General features: G+C 40.0%; 3 protein-coding genes across 3 annotated transcripts; 1 reads left to right on the forward strand and 2 right to left on the reverse strand.

Annotated features, from left to right (window-relative positions):
* Nucleotides 1-380: 380 nt before the first annotated feature.
* Nucleotides 381-12,155, reverse strand: eefsec (eukaryotic elongation factor, selenocysteine-tRNA-specific). Its single transcript, XM_041981152.1, has 7 exons — nt 11,428-12,155; nt 9,465-9,672; nt 9,104-9,200; nt 8,068-8,232; nt 6,245-6,868; nt 4,610-4,766; nt 381-1,077 (listed from the first exon to the last, which is right to left on the reverse strand). Exons 1-7 carry the CDS (start codon nt 11,729-11,731, stop codon nt 896-898), a joined length of 1,737 nt encoding a protein of 578 aa, XP_041837086.1. The 5' UTR covers nt 11,732-12,155; the 3' UTR covers nt 381-895.
* Nucleotides 12,156-12,330: 175 nt separating this feature from the next.
* On the forward strand, nt 12,331-20,485 carry ruvbl1 (RuvB-like AAA ATPase 1). The gene is made up of 11 exons (XM_041981154.1): nt 12,331-12,628; nt 13,059-13,145; nt 13,247-13,379; nt 14,282-14,433; nt 14,766-14,855; nt 17,532-17,681; nt 17,758-17,821; nt 17,903-18,101; nt 18,207-18,309; nt 18,379-18,470; nt 20,088-20,485. Exons 1-11 carry the CDS (start codon nt 12,488-12,490, stop codon nt 20,245-20,247), a joined length of 1,371 nt encoding a protein of 456 aa, XP_041837088.1. The 5' UTR covers nt 12,331-12,487; the 3' UTR covers nt 20,248-20,485.
* A 70-nt stretch (nt 20,486-20,555) lies between these two features.
* mustn1a (musculoskeletal, embryonic nuclear protein 1a) lies at nt 20,556-21,717 on the reverse strand. Its single transcript, XM_041981155.1, has 3 exons — nt 21,579-21,717; nt 21,357-21,483; nt 20,556-21,058 (listed from the first exon to the last, which is right to left on the reverse strand). Exons 1-3 carry the CDS (start codon nt 21,585-21,587, stop codon nt 20,961-20,963), a joined length of 234 nt encoding a protein of 77 aa, XP_041837089.1. The 5' UTR covers nt 21,588-21,717; the 3' UTR covers nt 20,556-20,960.
* Nucleotides 21,718-21,944: the final 227 nt, after the last annotated feature.

A 21,944-nucleotide genomic window follows, 5' to 3' on the forward strand; every position in this document is an offset into this window, starting at 1 on the left:
TGAATTTTTCTTCTACTTCATTTATTTATACTTTTTAAAAAATTCAAAACAGACAATATTCAATTAAAAAACTAATATCAATATTAATGGCATGCTGATGTCCCCTGGTCCTTAGGTTCATTAATATAATTACAAGAGTGTGCTTGTGCTAATCAAGCAATAGAAATGCCACCTGTGTTCAAAGCAAAGTGTACCTAATAAAATGGCCGTTGACTGTATATTCAAGGTTGAATTCTGTTGTGCTTATTCATTTAAAACAAATGCTTACAGGGCTCTAGCTAACATTGTACTGTTTTATCAGCTTTATCTATGACTTAGGCTTTTGGACACCAACTTCTTATTTCATGTATCAAACAAAATCACAATGAAAATTCAGAGCAGACGTTTCACTTGGATTTATTCATCTTTTGGAAAAATCAGTAATCAGCTTAAATCCTGCAAACAACTCATTAAAAAAATCAATCACCAGACAAAGATAAATTATGTAGAAAAGAAAGAATTTTGATATACATACTAGAGAAAGAAAAGTTTTTTTTTTTATTATTATTCAGTTTTTTTTAATCAGCAAAAAAGAAGGAAAGTTCGGACTTTGAAAGATGAAGCGAATAAATGTAAAGCACACAGCAGAGCAGCTTCACTCTTGTGATGGAATAAACGGGATTAAGTTCAGCTCCTTAAAATGGAGATAAAACAATCACTGTTTCACATGGGTTCAACATTCCACAATCATTGCATTTAAATAAACTGTCTCCATGTCCAAGAAAAAAAAAAAAAAAAAGGCAATGAAACTTAAATGATAAGCAGGGCCAGTATTGCATTTGCCACCTCTGAACCTTCCCTCTCTCAACAGCCAGCACGCCAACATAGTATTAGTCGAAGAATTTTACAACAGAGGTCACGACTGAACCATCTTTTTATGGGGATCAAAGACATATCGCTTGAAATGCAAGTGAATGCTAACAGGTTGGGAATCTGCTTTTGGCTCCTCTTCATTTGCTGGTCCGCCTTTGCTCCCACTCTTCCCTTTCTTCTTTGAGGTGGAGGATAATAACTGCTTGGTCTCTGGGTGAAGACCCTCTGAGGAAAAAATCAACAGGTAAGTCAGGCTTATAAGAAATTATAAGAAAAAAAAATTATGAAGGTATGTTCCCTAAATCTAGATCACACTGTCTGCTGTATAGTATTTAGGTTTTTTTTAATCAGTGCAAGTATATCTAATGAGCAGTATGATATAGATCTTTTCTCTACCGTTACAGTATGTGTGTATAAGGTGATTTATCAGTGCTGAAGCCTGTTCAATGTGCTGACCTCAAGATCAACTGATGTTTTTTTTTCCTTGCGTAGGTCTTAGCAGTTCCTCGAGTCTCTGCCTTATGTTCACTGCTTTCGTCCTGACTCTTAACATGTAATGTATCTGATCCTCCAGTTTCCTGGACTTGGCATCTTTCTGAGGCATGCACTGAGAGCTCTCCATCATACATGCATTCTTTTCTCTTTGCGTTTTGTGGACAGAACTGGCTGCTGATTTGCTGCATGTTTTGCACATGAAAGGTAAGAAATGTTCTGAGTTCACTGCTTTATATGCTGGCTGTCTGACCTCCTGTACAACGGCGCCAGCATTCTCCTTGTTATCGTTATGCCAGGGTGAGGGTTGTTATGGTTGCAGCGCAGCCAGAAATCTCCATGTTATCTGTGATCAGCTGAAAATGTCAGTTTTCTACCACAATGCATGCTCGTACGCAGACATCCAGTTACAAACAACCTGAGATCAAATGACACATGAGGACTGGATTCCACATGTTTGTTCACACATGCATTTGACCATTTTTCTGTGTACAGATCAAAATCAAAAAACTGCATGGATTTAAAGGGTAATTGGAATCCATGTGAAGCATAACAGAGGTGTTACTCGAAGCATCTAAGAAGCTCCAATGGGGTCCACTTGATGCAAATGTCATCATCTGAGTGTGTGTGTGAGACTCTCTGCAGACCAGTCTTGTACCCAGTAATTTGTTGTGACAGCGAGCTAATTGTGTTATGCACACATACGGTATACCTTTGAGCTGACGTTCATCCACTATGGACACTATCACAAGAAGCTCTACTAGTCAGGGTTGAATGCAGTTTTCTTTGGACACATCCACAACATACTGCTGCTAAAGACCTTCTTTTTTAGTCTAATAAAGTACCAAATATACACACCATGAGCTTCAAATATGGGTAAAAAATGGCTTTTGTTGACAAATCACTTTGTTTTCTGTGCTTAGAACAGATAATATGATTAACAGAGATAATCTTGCTATCCTCCAACTACACTAAAAAACTGTAAAATTTATGTGAGAGAATCAATTCTGTAATATGACAGCAGAGGAGGTCAGTGACTGATGCATTTCACAGCTCTTAAGGGCTTATATCAGTGAAAAGCTACACAGACTTACAATACATGTGTGGTGGAGAAAAAAAAGGGAAATCAAAGTAACAAAGGAGGGGCTCAGTTGGGGCCCTGACCTAAATCCAAATAAGACTGTGGGTGACCTGAAAAGCGCTGCAGACAGGAGATACATTTTTTTAACTTTATTTTTGTTTTGTTTGTAATAAGGGAACAGGTGAGGGGCCATATACACAACAATATAGACATCATTGTATAAACGTAACTACAGAACGGGGATCAGAGAATAATAATGCAAATGTGCGAAAATGAGGACCATAACACAGACCCTACTGTATAGCAGATGTTTCAGATACAGAGTAATATTATAGGTCTTTGTATTTGTGACAATCCCAGTTTTCCCCAGAGTTCCCTCCATATTTATATAGTTGAATTGTCTCCATGTGGTGAATGAAATTGGTAATATTTATAAAGAACTCAAAGGCAGGAGCATTTAGTAAGTGTCTTTTTGCTTCCAGCCAAAAATTTCTTATATGTGTCACTGTTATTTAGTCCTTTAGGGAGATTACCAAGATACTGGCAGGTAAAAGAAAAATCTAATGCCATGTCAATGCTACTTCAAGGGTTTGGGCAGGACCAGAAGACATGGCAATAATCTGCAGAGACCACCCCACATTCCTTCCATCAAGAGAACTGGAAACCATTTAATCTTGATTTCTGTTTTGGAGTAATAAAAGATTGAATTTGATTCTTTCAGCAATAATCACTCCGTAATAGAGAATTTATATTGTGGGATGTATTTTTTCCGAAGTTGAACCCAAACTTCTTCTGAAATTGTCACGTTAGCTTCTTTTTCCCCATCGCTGTCTGCTGAATGCTTGCTCACATATGTAAAGTTTTTGTAAAGCTTGTGTATGATGCTTATTGTATTTTTAGAGAAATACATATCCACAAACACCTGTATAATATGTGCATTTACATCTAGGTTATTTCTTCTATAAAGAAGCTCCATACTGCAGTAAATGTCTTAACTGTCTACCTCAGAGATCCTACACAAATCATTAAAACTTATTAAATCCACAATTTTTTATTATTTTACAGAAAGATGCTATTCCTCATTTCGCCCATAGTTTGTATTTATGGTCTTGCAATGCTGGAAGGAAACATGGGTGGTATGCTGGCCAGCTCAACACTCCTATGTCCTTGTAGAGTTGAAATCTTTTGACCACCTCTGCCCACTTTCTCAAGAAAAAGCTTACACAGGTAAGCTTTTTCAGAAAACCTAATTCCTGTTACACCAGCACACAAGATACCTAATCTGAGCTGCCAGGTAATAATCTAAGAGGCAAGGCAGAGCCATACCTCCCTGCTCCCCAGGCAGTTGCAGAGGTGAGTATCTCTTTGACAAGTTTTAATTAAGGAGACTGGGGCCACATCCAGTCACGTTTTTAAGTTATTCATTTTTAGTTTTTTCCCCTCAACAGTTTCTGATTTTAATTGTGTGTGTGTGTTTTGCTAAATAAATGAGAAATCCCTTAACAAAAGAAAATGGAATCATTAGCAGCTGCTCTAGAAATATTGCCAGGTTGACACAGATGATTACAACAGAAAATATCTGTTGGTAAAGTCTTAAATAAGATGCACTTGTTTTTATTCATACACTTAATCTTTGAGATGTGTCATATGAAAATGGCACAGGAAAAATTCAAGACAAATTAAACACCTGGCAAGAAGCTCGCCAGTGCACCAATACACTTTAACCTGTCATGACATTCACAAAAAAAACTGCTGAATGTCGGCATTATGTTCATTGCTGAATATGTGTGTGTCAGTTATTCTGAGACTTTTGAGTATGCAGGAACAAGACAGCAAAGAGGATGTAGGTGAGGTTCTCTCTCTAAAATGTTTTTGTTTTCTCTTCCCTCCTGGTGTGGAGTCGTGGGTTTTGAGCAACAGAAGGTAAAATAAACACAGATCAGACTTCCACCGGAACACAGGCAATCCCCAGAGGAATTCTGGGAATGTGGCTCGGGATGTCAGGCCTGCCGTTCTTACCACATCCTGAAAACTGTCTTTCGAGCCCCAAAACTCAAGGAAAGCCATAGAAAGCGTTTTGGATTTGTGTGCTGATGATGACGGAAGCTCTAACCAACATGTGATGTGGGGACCTATTTAGGTAGAGTTTAGTACTGACAGATTACCGTGGTTATAAATCCTTACCTTGTATGCGAATTTTGAACTTTCCGCTCTGTCCAAACCCACCCTCAATAACACCATTCTCGCCTGTTGACAATGTGACTTTCAAACCCACAAAGAGCTGCAGGTTGGTCTCCTTCTTGAACAGGCTGCGGCCAATCACAGTGTAATCGTCTGTTACCTGAACACAGGACAGAGGGAAAGAGTCTTATAATCTGCAAGAGTGCAGTGAAAACAAAAAAGGGACAAACTTAAAATGCCTTGTTGTGTTGGTTAAATCGTGTGCATGTCTGATCTGATTGCAACAGAGAAAATATCAGTGTCTTTCTCCAATCTGTTGCTCCCGTGGATTGCCTGGATTTTATTCTGTCATTTTGATGCTTGAGGAGGAGTTGTGTCCTATCAATTGGCATTTAGCATCAGCCACATTCTTCAAGGCTCCCCGTCTGGCTGTCTCGCAATTTCTCTATCACCGTTCTGCATATTTTATGGTATATTTGTATTTCTTGCTTATCAACCATCACTAAGTCGATCTAACCCGCTACTAATCTGATAACAGGAGGGCACCGCTGTGTCTCCAACTTGCCCCCACCCCTAGCTCTTCCTCTCTCTTCTGCTTAACCCTCATTCATTCCTGAACATTTGACCCTGGTGTCCCTCAAGCGTGACTGATCTGCTGATAAAAAAAAACATACAGTTGCTGTACGCGTCTGACAGACCATATGAATTGTGACTGGACGAGGTCATCATATCTCAACAATGACAGTAATGTGCTCATTTTATGAAAGCAAATTCTTTGGTCTTGGAACAGAACTGTTTCTTTCTAGGAGATGTAACGTCACATGGCCAACATCTGACCTCGAGCACACGCTGTTCAACTCTTCATCAAGTGAGTGATGCTGTCAACAGCCTGAGGTGCTAAAGCAGGAAACTAGTTCACAAACTTGACCCCTGAACTCAATCTGACCCAGCATGAGGGTCCACACAGAGAAACTTAACTGTAACATAGCCATCATTATAAATATCTACAGTGAAAACATTACTGTGAAAAATTAAAGGGTGTTAACTCTGAAAGACTACCAAATCAAATGATCAGTTACGTGAATTGGACAACAATAAAGGTTTTAAATTAGATGTAAATCCTGGAGATCAGGATTTAGGACAGAGTGCACCAGCAAACACACAAGAATGAAAATCAAGACAGGGTATTTGATAGAAAGACAATGAACGTGAAAGACGTTCAGACCCAACAGAGAAACTCACAGTTATGTGGATATTCCTGTGCCACTCAGGTGTGTCCAAACAGCGCCAGCCTTTGACAGCTAGACAGGACTAGTGACTGGCGTCAGTCGGCCACCCACACACACCTCTGTCAGAGCACATGCAAAGACATGCGTACCACCCATGCCTCTAACACTGCTCACCAGGCCTGCATATGTATGATTGTTTGTGTGTACGTGTCTGTTTATGAATATACAATAGGGGCTCTGTTTGAAAGGCACGCTCCAGTGCCACCAGCAATGAGAAACATCCAAAGAACTAGAGCCAGAAAGAGGAGTATAAGGTGGTAATGAGGGCAGAGAAGCAGGGACACTCAAAGTTATGCTGAAGCTTCACAGATCTTTTAAATGACGAACAGGCTGTTGGACGTCCACTCACCCGCTCTACCTGTCCCTCCTTTTGTTTGGTCTTGTAGATGCGTAGACGAGGCAAAGCAGTCTCAGCATAGCTTTTATCTTCAAATCCCTGAAGCAGGCGGCCCTGGAAAGCCAGCCGGCATGTGTTGGTGTGGATGTCTGTGTCCAGCTTAGAACCAATTACCAGACAGAATGCAGGGCACGTGACAGGCCGCTCAAACTCCAATAAAGCCCACTGCTCTGGGTCAGGCCCCGAGCTCCCTTCTCTCTGGCCAGCAATATACTCATCCTGGTAGAAATACTCTCTATCTAAGGTGAAGGGTGTTTCTAGTGAAGAAGGCTCCGTTGGAGTTGGTTTGGTGTCAGATGAGGGCAGGCCAAAGAAGGTCACCTTCGCCATGACTGTCTCATGACCCACTGTGATGTGGAACTTAGCACGAGTGGCAAGAGAGCCCTTGAAGTAGCCTATTTTCCTCACAGAGATGAGAGCTGCAAACAGGGTGCGCAGGGATCCTGGAGTGCACACCACACCGCGCTCCAACAGTTTGGGGTCGAACTGCGTGACACACACACCCACACGATCCCCCTGCATGGCCCCAGACACTGGCTTCCGAAACATCTGCACCGACTTTATTTTCTTGGTCACCTGATGTCAGAGAGCATAAAGGTACAATAAATAAACACACTAAACACACACACTCACACAAACACTTTGCTGATATCAACCTGATCCTGAACTAGATAACAGCAGACAACAGAAAGCTATACAACTCAGAAACAAGGATTCTGTTGCTCATACTTCATAACTCAAATGCTATTTGCTCACAAAATGAAAGGAATGCTTAAGTGGTAATCCAAATATATTCAGGGATAAATACGCCTACATGAAAGCAAATAAGATATTAAATATGTACAATTTTAAGGTTTAGGTGTTTCTTTCTATAAAAGCTGAGTATCAAAATATTGCTTTACCCTGCACAAAGACATGAGTAAAGACAGTAAATGATCCACATTCTAGGTTTTCATTTACAAAGGCTTTAAAAAATAAAAGCCCCAGTAAAGTGTATACAAAAGCAGCCTGTGACTGCATTCCTCTGCCGAGGCTGAATAAAAAGCTGATGGTTCAAGATCCAAATTTAGATTGCCATCAAAAATCAGTCCTTTCCAGGTTGGGGCATGCCGTAATTCTGCCTAAAACTTTCCGAGCAAATCTATCCATGACATTCTGAATAATCCTGCTAACAAACAGACAAACAAACAAACTGAACCAACCATTAACAGACATACTGATGTCATATTCATTTAGAAAAGTCCATTTCAGAGATAAAACTCATAGTTATGTACATGAATAAAATGAAGCACTGATACATTAATATGAAGTGCTGTGTTTTGTCTGATTTAATAGAATATTTTAAAGAAAAAAAAATCACAGGTAATCTAAATAAGGTTTATCTATCTGACCACCTATCTATATGCAACTGGGACATCGCAGACTAGACTGCTTGTCTGACAATCTTCTTTTTGTTGTTTTTACACAATGACATAAATCACCATGTTAATCAGCCAGAAAACAAGTAAATATCAATTTAGCCATCTGCTGCCACCAAGAGGCGAACGTGATAACTGCAGACAAACCTGTGGAGCCTGGTTCAAAGTTTACATCTGGTCTGAATTACTCAACTTCTATCCTGCCAGCCTACCCGCAGCCCCCTCATCCTCCCTTTATGCTAAACTGGTCAATCTGTCCATACATTTACCCACAGCTGACTCAAATTCTGAACTATGTAGCATTTTCAAATGTAAGGAATGTTACCTGCTTCTAAGTTATTGGTTGTTAGAAATTACCTTTAGCACTGGGATTTCCACAGTATCGTTAATGGCCAGTGACCCCTGCAGGATGGTTCCAGTCATGACTGTTCCCTGGCCACGGATGGAAAAGCAGTGATCCACAGCCATTAGGAGGTCACCTCCAGGGTCTCTCTTTGGTAGGTATGTCTGTTTCTTTAAAAGCTGGAGGGAAGGGAAGCTAATGTGATGATACTGCAAGGAGATTAGGACGTTCATCTGGTGACTGCAAAGGCCACAATATATGACTGAGGATAATTTCCTACTGATCAAAACATTTATTGGTCCCACATTTAAACAGGAGAACAGGATTTAAACAAGAGAAAATGGTCAGAGCATCTGTGTATTCATCTGCACTACAGGGGCAAATGGAAACAAGGCCATAATATTCCCATAGTAAAGCAGAGGTCTGTCACCCTCAGCATTGGATTCAGTTATTCAGTTTTTGTTTTATTTTGTTCTTTTGTCACTCAAATGGGCAAAAATTAACAAGAAAACTGGGTGCAAAAACTATAGTCAGGTCAGGACAGTGTTGGTCCATCAGAAATACTGACCATGCCACACTTAATACGTAGTATCTTGGTCATGATCGTCTAAGATAACTGAAAACTAGATATGATCATCATATTTAACACTTTTCCCACATATGTCTTTCAACTCATGGACTAATGTCCTCCATTGAGCATTGGTGTCATATATGAAAGTGCAGACAGAAAAGGGCAAATGGACATCAATGAGCCTCTGGGTGACAAAATGGACTGTGTGTAAGGGCAAGCCGGTATAACAGAACTCGCCACTCTGACAAACGGTTCTTTCATCACTCTCTTAAATTTGCAACCCGTGTTTGGTGTGTATAAGTACACACCGGGGCTGAACTGCTTCAGATCGGTATGTGTGAATTACCAAGGAGCAGTGGTGGGTTAACGAGGGCGTCTCTTTGCAAGCTTCCAACACTTGTTCATATATGAGAACTCATGCACAGCTTTAAGCTTCATTAGTAACAATTATGGGGGACCAGTCTGGTTCTACACTTTACCTCAATTAACTGTGGCACTCCCTGTGGCTCCTCTGTGTCGGGGGCCTCCGGGCCCCCAGGCTTCGCTGCCACAGCAATCACTGGACATTCCTTAAATCTAGACACCAGAAAAACATTCATGCTGGAATTGTTTGAAGGCATGACAGTGAGATATTTTCAGGTAAAAAAAAAAGATAGGAGGCCTAACTGACAGACTCATAAATACACTGAAGAAGACAGAATTTGTAATAAGAGATGGAGCCTGGCCTGCTGAGGGTACATGCATGTCCTGAGTGAGTCTATTATCTTTCCAGGTCTACATTTCAAGGCTTCAACCTCTACATCTACTAGTTGCTTATTTAAAAAAAAAAAAAAGGCAGACCTGGTGCTCTCCAGCGTTTTGTGCAGTCTCTTGGTCATTTTCTCAATGGCACTTTGTCTCTTGTTGGGTGGCAGTAGGTCGATTTTATTCAGGACAACAACCATGCGAGGACAGGTCACCTCTCCTATCAGCAGACACTCTGCAGTCTGAGTCTGTACACCTTTTACCACATCCACAACCAGTATCATCAGATCAATGATTTGAGCACCTAGAAAAGTCAGATTTTACATAAGTGTAAGAGAAACAGAACAATATTGTGCTTTCATGTAAAAAACATTCCAGATTTCCTGTTTTTTTACAGCAGTTTTTACTGAAGAAATATGTAAAAAATGGAAAAATCTCAAGCATGAATCCGACAACAGCAATACAAACAGGATTTGGACACAGATGCCCAAAAATAACAGTACAATAAGGAGGAATTAGAGGAGGGTGGGGGTGCAGCAATTCAAAAAGAGAGTAAAGAGCTAGAGGGTTGAAACTAGAGCTGTAGCTCACTTGGTTGTCTTTCCTTCCAGTCTTTTCTTTTCCTGACTTTGGCAGTCTCTCTTTCCTGTGCTCCCCTTTTTTCTTTCCTTCTACTTGGCTCAAGTCTCTTTCCTGTGCGCTCCCCACTTGGGACTGGAGGGGAAGTTCAATATATACCCTAATCTACAGTCTTTTTTCCCTCTCTAATATACAGCATGTACCACCCCTGTGGCTCACAATTTTGATTCGCTATGCTCGGTACACACCGCAGTGTCAAGTGTTTGATGTGCCTCAAAAACACCAACACATTTATCACAATTTGTTTCTCTGTGCTGAACCCCATAGTGCGTTTTAGAGTGCAGAAATGCAACACCACTTTAACATGTTTTTTTTTTCCAATATTCCAAACCATCCAAGACTTCATGTTTCTTTCAACCAGAGAGAGAATGCACCCCCTGCTGGATAAGCCAAATCTGAGTTTGATTACAGAGGATGTAGCTCCCAGGATGATACTGCAGTGATGCAGGTAAAAAGCTTGGGCTGATATTGGGCCAGAATATTTTTATCTTTGCACCCTCCCCAAAGCTGCTAAATATACACTTAGTTAACCAGAGCTGAGTTTGTTGTGGTCAATGGTATGCAGCTAAACAGAGAACTCTTACATATCTTACAATGTTTGTCCACCGGTTCTGCATTGAGTGGACAGTCCGCTCTGTCACTTGAGCCATATTTCCCACGGGATATGCTTGTAGTGTCCTTTGTTTTATGAGGTGTTTCACCAGGATTAACCAGATGTAGTGAAAAAATCTTTTCTTTTTTTTTTTTAACAAGTAATATAGATTATATAATTTGGTCCCACTTTACAGTACAGCAACAAAAGAAATGAATATCAAGAATACTAGTAGGCTAAATTCATTTGTTTTTCCTCAAGAGTTTTGAAAAGAAAAAAAAACTTTAGGTAACTTACAATAGCTTCTGCTATTACTATAATTTAATTCACATGGAAATCTAAATTCTTCTCAGTGTGATTTGTGGTGGTTTTGAACCCCCAGATATTGAAACAGTTGTTTCTTAGTAATATTTTGATCATTTTCCGCTTGATTTGGATTATTTCACAGCTATTTTGGTTGCCTTTTGTCACCTCTTTTTGTCAAGCTGTCTTTTTGAATGAATTTAAAGTTGTTTTGGTTCACATATGGGTTGTTTGCATTTTTTTGGAACCATTGTTTCTCTTTGATATATTATTGTACCCCATTACAGCTGTTTTGGTACGAGTGTGGTCACTTTGGGGCCATTTTATACCTCATCAATGGCTCCTCTGCTGCTTTGTCAGCCTTGCTTGGATTTATGAAGGAATATAGTTTTGAAATCAGACAGGAACACCTGAGTCCGTGAGACCCTGTACATGTACCCACGTAATCAGTCAGTTTTGTTTGTTTTTGTTTTTTTTAGCATTCCTACTCAGATCTAGTACTTTTTGCTCAGCATTAGAGCTTACCTCCAATTATAGTCCTAATCAGAGAGGCGTGCCCCGGACAATCCACCAGGGTGAACTGAAGGCTGTCATATGGCTGTTGATCTCCACTGGCCCGCAGATGATCGGGAAGATCCACCGTGAAGGAAGAAAAGCCGAGATCTAACGTGATTCCTCTCTCACGGGATTGTGGGTTTTTGTCGAAAGCAGCCGTGGAGGCTGTGCTGCTCAGCGCTCTTGCGAGCGTAGTCTTCCCACTGTCGACATGTCCGAGCACCCCAACATTGAAGTTTAGCGTTCTTGTACGGCTGTCAGGAGTTTCAGACATTTTGTTGACTATCTGATTAAATGTTATACACCATGCGTGTTTTCCTTTACTCTGGGCTGGACCTTGAACTCAGCACGCTACGTTGTTTGCTTTTCACAAACTCTTCCGACGCTGGCGGAAGACAATGAGACCCTTTTAGTATGTAAGTTTCTGCCTTAAAAATTTTGTTAACTGGAAAAAGGACTTAACGTTTCATAGTTACTGCTGCGAGAAACGTCTTCCCTGGTGTCAGCGAACTTCATCCTCGGGGCAACAAGCTGTAACGGAACATCTTTTAGGATCTTAACAAAAGCAAAAAGGAAGTAAACCCTTTCCCCATTAATTACAGTTTGATAACAACATAAATATATAATATATAAAGACTATATATAGAAGCACGTCTGTGATTTTGCAGTAATCTATCGCTTTAGCTACACATTGGCAAGTCATTTGTTTCTACTACGACCAAATAAATGATACACAAACGGAAACAAGGGGCATGGTTGTTGCGTATAGAAATAAGATTGACATAAAAAATTAGCCAATCATATCTTTATGTGTTTTCATAAGGTCCAATAGCTTTTCACAAAAGCCCAAATAGGCGGTACTGTAGAGTATCACTTCCTCTGATTTTCCCTAGTAACCCACATGGAAACCGATTTCCCTGTGTTTTGAGTTGTGGCGCCCTTTGCGGCGGTAAAAAATTCTCGAACGTAAAATAGTCGTTTTATTAGTCTCACAGTCTTTACATCACTTATTTACCTAGTTTACACAGCTATGAAAATCGAGGAGGTAAAAAGCACCACAAAAACTCAGAGGATTGCCTCACACAGTCACGTCAAAGGACTCGGGCTAGACGAGGCCGGGAATGCTAAACAGACAGCATGTGGACTAGTGGGCCAAGAGGCTGCAAGAGAGGTAATATTTTAATATTTTAACCAAACTTTTACTATTCGTCTGTTCTTACAAATTAATGAATTAAAGTGATTTTATTTTTGAAAATGTGTTAGTTCACGGCAGAAAATTCCGTACACCATAAGCTAATTCATCTAGCATAGCTACGTTCCTGATTCAGTCTCAGGTCAGAGATAATCAAATGAAACATTCCTTATATAAACCGAATTTGATCATATTTTACTTGTTCTGTAGGATTAGTACCTTTTTTGAGAAAATTTGACCATTTTCCTCAGAAAGAGAACCGTAAAGAATTATAATAATGATTTTTAAATGGAACGTTTTTATCGTTTATTTATATATATATATATATATATATATATATATATATATATATATATATATATATAATGTGTGTGTGTGTATATATTGTTTTTTTCTTCTCACTTTTCAGGCTTGTGGCATCATTGTTGAACTGATCCGCTCAAAAAAGATGGCAGGAAGGGCAGTTTTATTGGCAGGACCACCTGGAACAGGAAAGGTGTGTATGTGTAAGGTGTTGAAATACTAGGTAAACTTAAACATGGCTTTAGTTGCTGCTGCAAATTGTCTTGTCTGCTATTTCTGCCTGCCTCCCTTCAGACTGCCCTCGCTTTGGCTGTAGCACAGGAGTTGGGAAACAAAGTGCCTTTTTGCCCAATGGTCGGCAGTGAGGTGTACTCATCTGAGATCAAGAAAACAGAAGTGCTAATGGAGAATTTTAGGAGGGCAATTGGTGAGTGTCACTTCAAGTTGTTTGCTTGTACCCAACATTTAACTGTGATAGAAATATGTTTCTGTTACTTGGTTAAAACCATAAGAGAAATTTAATTGGCCTTCCAGGATTTCCCTGAAGCCTAAATTTCAGGTAGTTTCAGAACATTAAATTTATACAGGAAACTCAGCAAGAATAAATACAAGGGTCAATGTTAAAAAAAATATATGAGGAATCAGGTAAACTGGAACAATAGCTGTTCTTGAGGTGCACTAAGAGTCAAATTGGACATTTTTGATGTGAAAGGATATTACATTTTCCATGGTCCCACATTAACAAGTCGTTGGACCTGAACAACAAGGTGTCCTGCTTGGCCTGTTGTTGTGAGTTGTAACATAACACTTGAAAGCAGACTTATGTGGATGATTGTTGAGAGGAGAGGAGAGGAGGAAGGGGGTTTGTCTGCCTGCTGATGGTTTCTGTCATACATGGAGGAAATTGAGCTTATGTAAAAGTAGAGGTGGTCATCAACACATTTGCTCCACCCCTAGAACAGAATCTGCAGGGAGGAGCACATTTCATCTGAAGTTTGTCATCACCTTGTCAGTAACAGTACTGCAACACAGTCCCAGCCTTAAGCACTGCTCTTGGACCCTCAGCTCTGAGGATCAGGCACCTGTCTGCTGCTCAGTGCTGAGGGTCCATTGACTTTGTTAAAAAAGTGTGATCATGTTACACTGACTGATGCCCTGGCATCTCACAGGCACACACACATGTTCTTTCCCATAATAGAATACATTATTCTGTAGTCTGAAAAATGTAGCGGTTAGCTATTACAGGAATATAAAGGCCCAATTGAATTCTCATTCTAAAGTGTGCACGTGTGTGTGCGTGTATCTAACTGTAGTGCTGCCCACTTTTAGGACTGCGCATCAAAGAAACAAAGGAGGTGTATGAAGGGGAGGTGACAGAGCTGACCCCCTGTGAGACTGAGAATCCTATGGGTGGCTATGGAAAAACCATCAGCCATGTCATCATTGGCCTGAAGACTGCCAAAGGAACAAAGCAGCTCAAGGTCAGACTGGGAGATTAAATCTTTAGTTTTCTGTAGTTCTTCCATCACTGGCTGTAAAGAAACTCAAGCAACATATTATTTTGTGCACAAACAGTGGGATACTAAATAAAAAGTGAGAAATGCTAATTCAATAAGAAACATCTTATTACAGGGCCTTTTTGGTAAAAGTTGTCAGAATTCTCTCCCTAGAATTTATAATAAGTGTAATATTGTTATGATCTCTGTTCATTTTGTCCCTAGTAATCAGGCTTACCGCCTCTTGTAAACAAGATGATTTCATAGATGGTGAAATGACCATTGCGTACCTAAAAGAAGCGGTTGTGTTTTCTTAGCTGGATCCCAGTATCTATGAGAGCCTACAGAAAGAGCGTGTAGAAGTTGGAGATGTCATCTACATAGAAGCTAACAGTGGAGCTGTGAAGGTAAGCTTTTTATGATTGTTGTTTCTTATTACAGTTGTTGTTGTCGGTGCAAGACTTAAAATCACATCAAATTAGTTCCATTTATAAAGCAGTTTTCCTACCAAAGGTAACACAAAAACCACATCCGTTATTGTCTGTCTCACACGCAGTCACACAGATATCCACACACACACATGCACAAACAGAGCAGTTAACCCCCCCCCCCCCCCCCCCCCCCCCCCCCCCCCCCTACACAAACCGTAACTCCCTAATTTCAGTCTCTTAGAATAAAGATATTAAAAGTAATAATTCTCTGGCTTGATGCTGTTGTTAGGAAAAAATGTCTTGGGGATCCGATCACAGCATGAGCCAGCCCACCCATTTCCACAAACGCCTACCTCTGCAACCACCCAAACAAGGGCAGGCCAGAGTCCACACCACAGCCATAGGGCTGCAGTGCAGGACCCTCAGCCACATGGTCAAGGGCGATCACAGTGGCAACAACCCCCATATTGAGCAGGCAAAGCTCCCGGTGCAAAGGATCTCCACGAGTAAAACACTGGAGTTAAATAAATAAATGAATAAATAAATAAATACACCTAAAGGATAAAAAAAAAATAATGTGCTAAAAAATAATAAGATGTAATCAAACGAAATAATATAAAAATAAAACCTGAATTAGATAAAGATAAAAATAAAATTCAGTTAAAAGCTAAGCTAAGCTAAAAAGGTGGGTCTTGAGCCTCTTTCAACATTCAGTTAACTTGACTACAAATCCATTCAGTCTCTATCCCTTCCTAGTATAGACTAAAAGTAAAAAGGAAAAAATACTTGTCTAGTGAAAAATAAAATGTATTTAGTGATTAAATTATTTGTACCTGTACCAAATTGGTTAATTGTTATGAATTTTTGTTGAGCAACAGGATTCACCAGCTGGAAAACCTTAAAGAGTAAAACATAAACAACCAACACTGAGACATTGTGTTAGAAATGGGATTGATTATTTATTCATTTGCTTTCACAGCAACAAAACATTTATAATTGTGAACATTCACATTTTTACTTGATCTGCTGGTGTTTTAGACTGGAAGTCTTCATTGTCACCTAAGCAGACACAACTGGTCCTGACTTCCCATTAGCTCATCTATGGATGGTTGCATGTTTTTGACCATTGTTTTATCGGGAGGTCCTGTGCTGCCTATGCTCAGATGCTTTCCTCCAGAATCTTGATGTGGCCTCATTCAAAGGTCATATAAGGATTTTTATCAGGGCCATACTGGAGAATCAGACTGATGATCCACAAGGCTGGCTTTTTGACAAATTCTGATTCCATTTATGTAAAACAGACAGACTAGGTTGTCTAATGTTTTTAAAAGCTCACCTGGACAAAAAGGAAAATAGATTCTGGAAGCTAATGAGACAAAAATATTTAGACACATGGATATTGCTTTTCTTTAAACAAATGCTAATGTATTTTACTACAAGAATATAATCATTACAGTGAAGCATGGTGGTTGGATTATAATAAGATTCTGAAGGGAAATGTCAGATAGTTGCACAAAAACCTGGCCTTAGGCAGCAAAGAACCATCCAACAGTAATCAGAAACATACAGCCAAAAAGAACAAAACAAGACAATCAGAGAGCAAGATAAACATTTTAAATGTCCCAGATAGGATCCACATCTAAATTCCATCCATTAACATCAATAAAACTAAAAACTACAGTGATGGAAAGGGAGTTTTCCAACCTGAAAGATCTGATGATCATTGCATAAGAGGAATGCTTGTGCATTCTTGCTTGTGTTGTTCTTACTCTCAAATGTAAGTCGCTTTGGATAAAAGCGTCTGCTAAATGACTATAAAATAGAATAGAATGTAGAATACAATGATTAACTGGAGATATTCAGAAAGGTTGGTAACCATTTAAAGAATCATTTAAAATAAATGCTGCCGTCTTTTAATGAAAAAAGTTGCCTGACGGTTTTTTTTTTTTTATTATTATAGTAGACGTCAGTAACACCATGTCTTTTGTCACAATCTGTATTTCCAAAAAAGAGAAATGTGTTGGCAGTAGTTATGAAAATTTACATTTAATTGTGTGTTTGGTATAAACTGGTTGGTTTTACAGTAGAAATATTGCATTTTCTGAAAAACAATTTCTCAGTTAGACAAACCTGTCATGTTTTCAGTCCTCCACGGTGGCGTTCTGCTTTCATCTCTCTCAGCCCTGCATGAAAGCTCTTCTGCATTTCTCCTGTACGCTGGAATGAACTTCCCTCATTCTTCTAGCTCTACTCTCGTCCTATCTTTACATCTCCCCAATACCTTTTTTTTCCAGCAGCAGGGCTTGTGGCCTGTGTTGACAGGCTGCGATGACGGGTCTTTTAATCGGTGCAGGTGGGCCGAGGGCTCAGGTCGGCTGTAGTCGAAGGTCAAAGGGGGAGGACGGGGTGACACATTTGTTACTGTTGACAGCAGTCTCATGACTTGCCTTCTGAAACTCTTTGATCCCCCAGCCAAATGCCCTCCTCTCTTCGATGGACTGGCAGCAGGATCACACAAACACCTGCTCTCCCTCCTCCTGTGTGTTGCCTTTGGTTTCACTGTAGGCTGCAGTAGTGATTTTCTTTTTCTTGTTTTTCTTTTTGTATTCAAAAAGTGCTTAATGTAGATGTTGTTTCAAACTATCTCTGCAGAGACAAGGTCGTTGTGACACCTTTGCAACAGAGTTTGACTTGGAGGCAGAGGAATATGTTCCACTGCCCAAAGGCGATGTCCATAAAAAGAAGGAGATAGTCCAAGATGTCACACTGCATGACCTGGATGTGGCAAATGCCAGACCACAGGTACATAACATGGTAACATCATCTGTTAATGAATACATTTGCTAACATGTAATAATCAAACATTGTTTCATCTCAGGGAGGTCAGGACATTCTCTCCATGATGGGTCAGCTGATGAAGCCCAAAAAGACAGAAATCACAGGTAGAGAAAACTTCACAGCTGATTAGATCTGAAAATCAGAGGGGGGCAGTAACTAACCGTCTGCTGTTTTTCTGCTTCCAGATAAACTTCGTGCTGAGATTAACAAGGTGGTTAACCGCTACATAGATCAGGGTGTGGCTGAGCTCGTACCGGGGGTGCTGTTTGTGGATGAGGTGCACATGCTCGATATAGAGTGCTTCACGTACCTCCATCGTGCACTGGAGAGCAGCATTGCTCCCATTGTTGTGTTTGCCTCGAACAGGGGAAACTGTTTAATCAGGTGAGAGGTGTAAAATCTGTTTAATAGAGAAAAACATGTTCTTTAAAGTAAAACGGAGCAATTTTTTGTTGTTGTTTTGAAGAATTTGTTGTTGTTGTTTACCAGGGGGACAGAAGACATCAGCTCTCCACATGGGATTCCTTTGGATTTGCTGGACCGAGTTATGATTATTCGCACCATGTTGTACACGCCGCAAGAAATGAAGCAGGTGAGTCTCATTATTAGTCTGCTGCATGAAAACATCTCCTTGTTTTACTAATAAGGCCATGGTTTGCAGATCATCAAGATCCGTGCTCAGACTGAGGGGATCAGTATCAGTGAGGAATCTCTCACACACCTGGCAGAGATTGGCACCAAGACCACCCTCAGGTACTTGCTTAAATTCTCTGTGTTCCCAAATCATAATTATGAGTGTATTCTGTAGTTGAAGTGTTTTAAGACATCAGCAGGTTTGAAGCAACAAAAATCAACATCTAAAAAGAACAAAGAATTTACAATAAAAAAAAAAAACTCTAAGTGGGAACAGAATCCGGTGCCAGAGCAAAAGGTGCAATAAAGCGTTTGATGGAAATACGTAATTGCTAGTTTTAGGGAACATTCACACCAGACTTTGTGATTCCAATATTAGTTTGTTTGCTCGGGAAGTCTGGTTCATTTGGGGAGGTGAGAATAACTTGAGTTTCAAGTTGTTTATTTGTCACATGCACATGTGAGATGGCAGTGAAATGCAGTAGTACATGCATCCGAGGCTGTGCACACCCATTTACCACTTGTAAAAAAATAAATAAATAAACAGTAATAAACTAAAAAGACAATAAATATAATGAGCCACAGTGCAATGATTGTGCAGTGATGTGCACGTTATACAGACTGACAACATACACGTACAATATTTATAATGTAAGTGGTAGTGCTAAATATAAACCTTGTTAAAGTGACACAAGTGATTGACAGTGTTTTTCAGCAGAAGGTAGGACACTGGCCGGTGTCGCTACAGGGTTAACATTTCTGACAGCCTAAGAGAAGAAGCTCCTCCTGAGTCTGTGTGAACCTTAGGCACTGGCCAGAGCGCAGCCACTTGAACAGACCGTTGGTAGGATGATGATGGTCTCTCATGATCCTGTTTGCTGTGCAAACAGACTCTGATGCAGATTAAAGAAGCAAACTCTGGCCCACTTACAAACGTAGGTCTCTGTCTGCTTCAAGTGAACCAAATACAGGAGGCAGACAAAAATGCCAAGGATATTGTGGGTTCAATGCAGTGCGTTGTGGGTAAATGCAACCAAACCGTACGTGTAGGATGAGAGGCGACGCTGGCTGGTAGAAACAGCTCGTAGTCAGACGTGGTAAAAGTTCTGAGAGGAATATGGTCAGCCAAACGATCTGATGCAGCTCCATGTTTTGCTTTTATGTGGTAGTTAATGCAGGGAGATTTCTGTTTCCCTGCATTAACCAATAAATGAGCACGTTTTCTTCTTTGTTTGTCTTGTCTTAAATTCTAGTAATTCTTGATGCATCACAGTGTCTGGCAAGGATGAAAACAGGTTATTTAAAAAGTCAGATTCGTGTAAGAGTGGAGTGTGAAAGCAAAGTCAGACCGGCTGAAGGTTGCAGCCCCCAATCAAAATTCAGTCCCCAATTATACAGCATCAGGTGGACTATTAGGCGTGGATGCACCCCTACTTCAGCACTTCTGAAGTGTTGGGCTGCAAAGTGGTGTGGTGGTTAGCACCTTGCCTCACAGCAAGAAGGTTCCTGGTTTGAGCCTCGGCTAAGGGGGAGGGGTTTGAGCTGGGCCTTTCTGTGTGGAGTTTGCATTTTCTCTCTGTGGTATGAAATAAGTGGGTATAGAAAATGGGTGAATGGATGGCACTATTTAAGTAGAAATGCAAGAAACCTGAAGGGAAAAACAAATGCTCTTCTTAAGTTCCTGTCTGTAATTCTCTGTTGTTTGCCATGATGCTCATGTTTCTTATTTCCTCTCAGGTACGCTGTACAGCTGCTGACCCCAGCCAGTCTGCTGGGCCGTGTTCAGGGCAAAGAGACCGTGGAGAGAGAGCAGGTCGAGGAAATAAATGAGCTGTTTTATGACGCTAAATCTTCAGCCAAAATCCTCCAAGACCAGCATCACAAGTTTATGAAATAAAATAGATTTTTTTTTTTTTTTATAACTGTCTACAGGGCCCTTAAATCACTTTTTCTTCAGTGCTTGTTCTGTGCTTTGTCAGTTTTGGTTTCATTCATCTCTCCCCTTCATCCTTCATCCATCTAGTGTCTTTTCCTCGCCTACCACACCACTGACTGTAGAAGTTTACTCAATTTAAAGTTTTATTTGTTCTATTTGTTGTTGACAATTTTTGAATAAAAAAGAAGACATCTCATCAGTTCTATTTAATTTTTTGGGGGGTGGTTAAATTTAAGTTTACTGCATTACTGACCCTTCTTGCTGTTAAAATATTTCACAACACAGTACGTTTTTTTTACAGTTTATTCAAAAGTATCAACCACAATATTGCACCACAAGAAAATATTGTGTTACTACTTAAAAACTATAGGTCAATTGATTAAATGATCGTTTAGAAATGCAAACATTCAAACAATAATTGATAGCTAAATATTTTACTTGAATAAATTAATTTAGTTACGTTCCACCACAGGAACAAAATGTTCATTTCTTGAAGTTAAGTTACTAATTGGTGTTCTTTGGCAGTAGATATACCTTAGCTGGACATTTGCAACATGAAGCAAAAACCAAAACTAAAGCTGTGTCATTCAGTTTTCAGCTGGACTACGGTGGGAAAAAGACAAACTTTTTAACATGGAACAGGTTTCATCCAGCCATAGAAGGGAAGTTTGCCTCTACTTCCTCACTGGTCGAGTTGAGCGTGTGTTGAAAACAGTCTCTGCTCCCGACTTCACTCCACTGAACACTGAGGGAGCCGCTTTTCCCATCTTCTCTGCAGAAAATGGAAAATCAATTTACGTTTAGTAGTAACATCTGTTAATGTCCACTTTGTATACAATATACACATGTTCAGTCCCACTGGACAAGAGCAATGTAGGAATCCTCCATCATTCCATCCCCTCTTTTCCTCTCTGTATATGGAGTGGAAACTTGAGTATCATAAGAAACGTCCCCCGACACACACACACACATATGCACACACTGCTAAAGCGTGATATTAGCTGAACCAGACAGAACATTCAAACTGCTAATTTTCGTGGTCATTTGTAAATCAAGTTACATGTCCTCACCACACTCCTCCATCACTTCAAATGTCTTGCTCTTCACAGGCCCACCACTACCAAGTTGACTCTTTGCTTTAGTCAGGTCCTCTTCTTTCACTTCAGGACGTTGCATTTGTTCATCTTCCTGACCAGACTGAAAGGCAGAAATAAAAAAAAGAAAGTTGAACCACTCCACGTCTGCAACAACTGCTTTTGAAGGTGAAAGAAAAACTCAAGCTGTGATCTTACTTGAGACATGATGGTTGAGTGGCTGAAGATACTCTTCTGCAAGAAATACTCTGCTTTCTATGAGCTGTCTGTTTTCTTGTAAGTTCACAACACACACCCACATATGGACACAATCTGGCAGTGATTCTCCAGTGGACAATAAATCTGTTCCTAAGAATAATAAATGATGTCATACATGAAGAAACTCCTCCTCTTTTCTGCCTCTGGTTTTTATCCTCATCTCCACTTTTCCTGCTGTTTCATTAGGAAATGAGATCACAGCTGGAACTTCTGGCATTAACCTTCATTTAATAAAACCCAGATTTGCAAAAACATGACTTAATTCAGTTTGTGTCATCCTTCCTAGTCATAATGGAAGTATTTTTC

The sequence above is a fragment of the Melanotaenia boesemani genome, chromosome 3 (assembly GCF_017639745.1).
Source record: "Melanotaenia boesemani isolate fMelBoe1 chromosome 3, fMelBoe1.pri, whole genome shotgun sequence".
Taxonomy (NCBI): Eukaryota; Metazoa; Chordata; class Actinopteri; order Atheriniformes; family Melanotaeniidae; genus Melanotaenia; species Melanotaenia boesemani.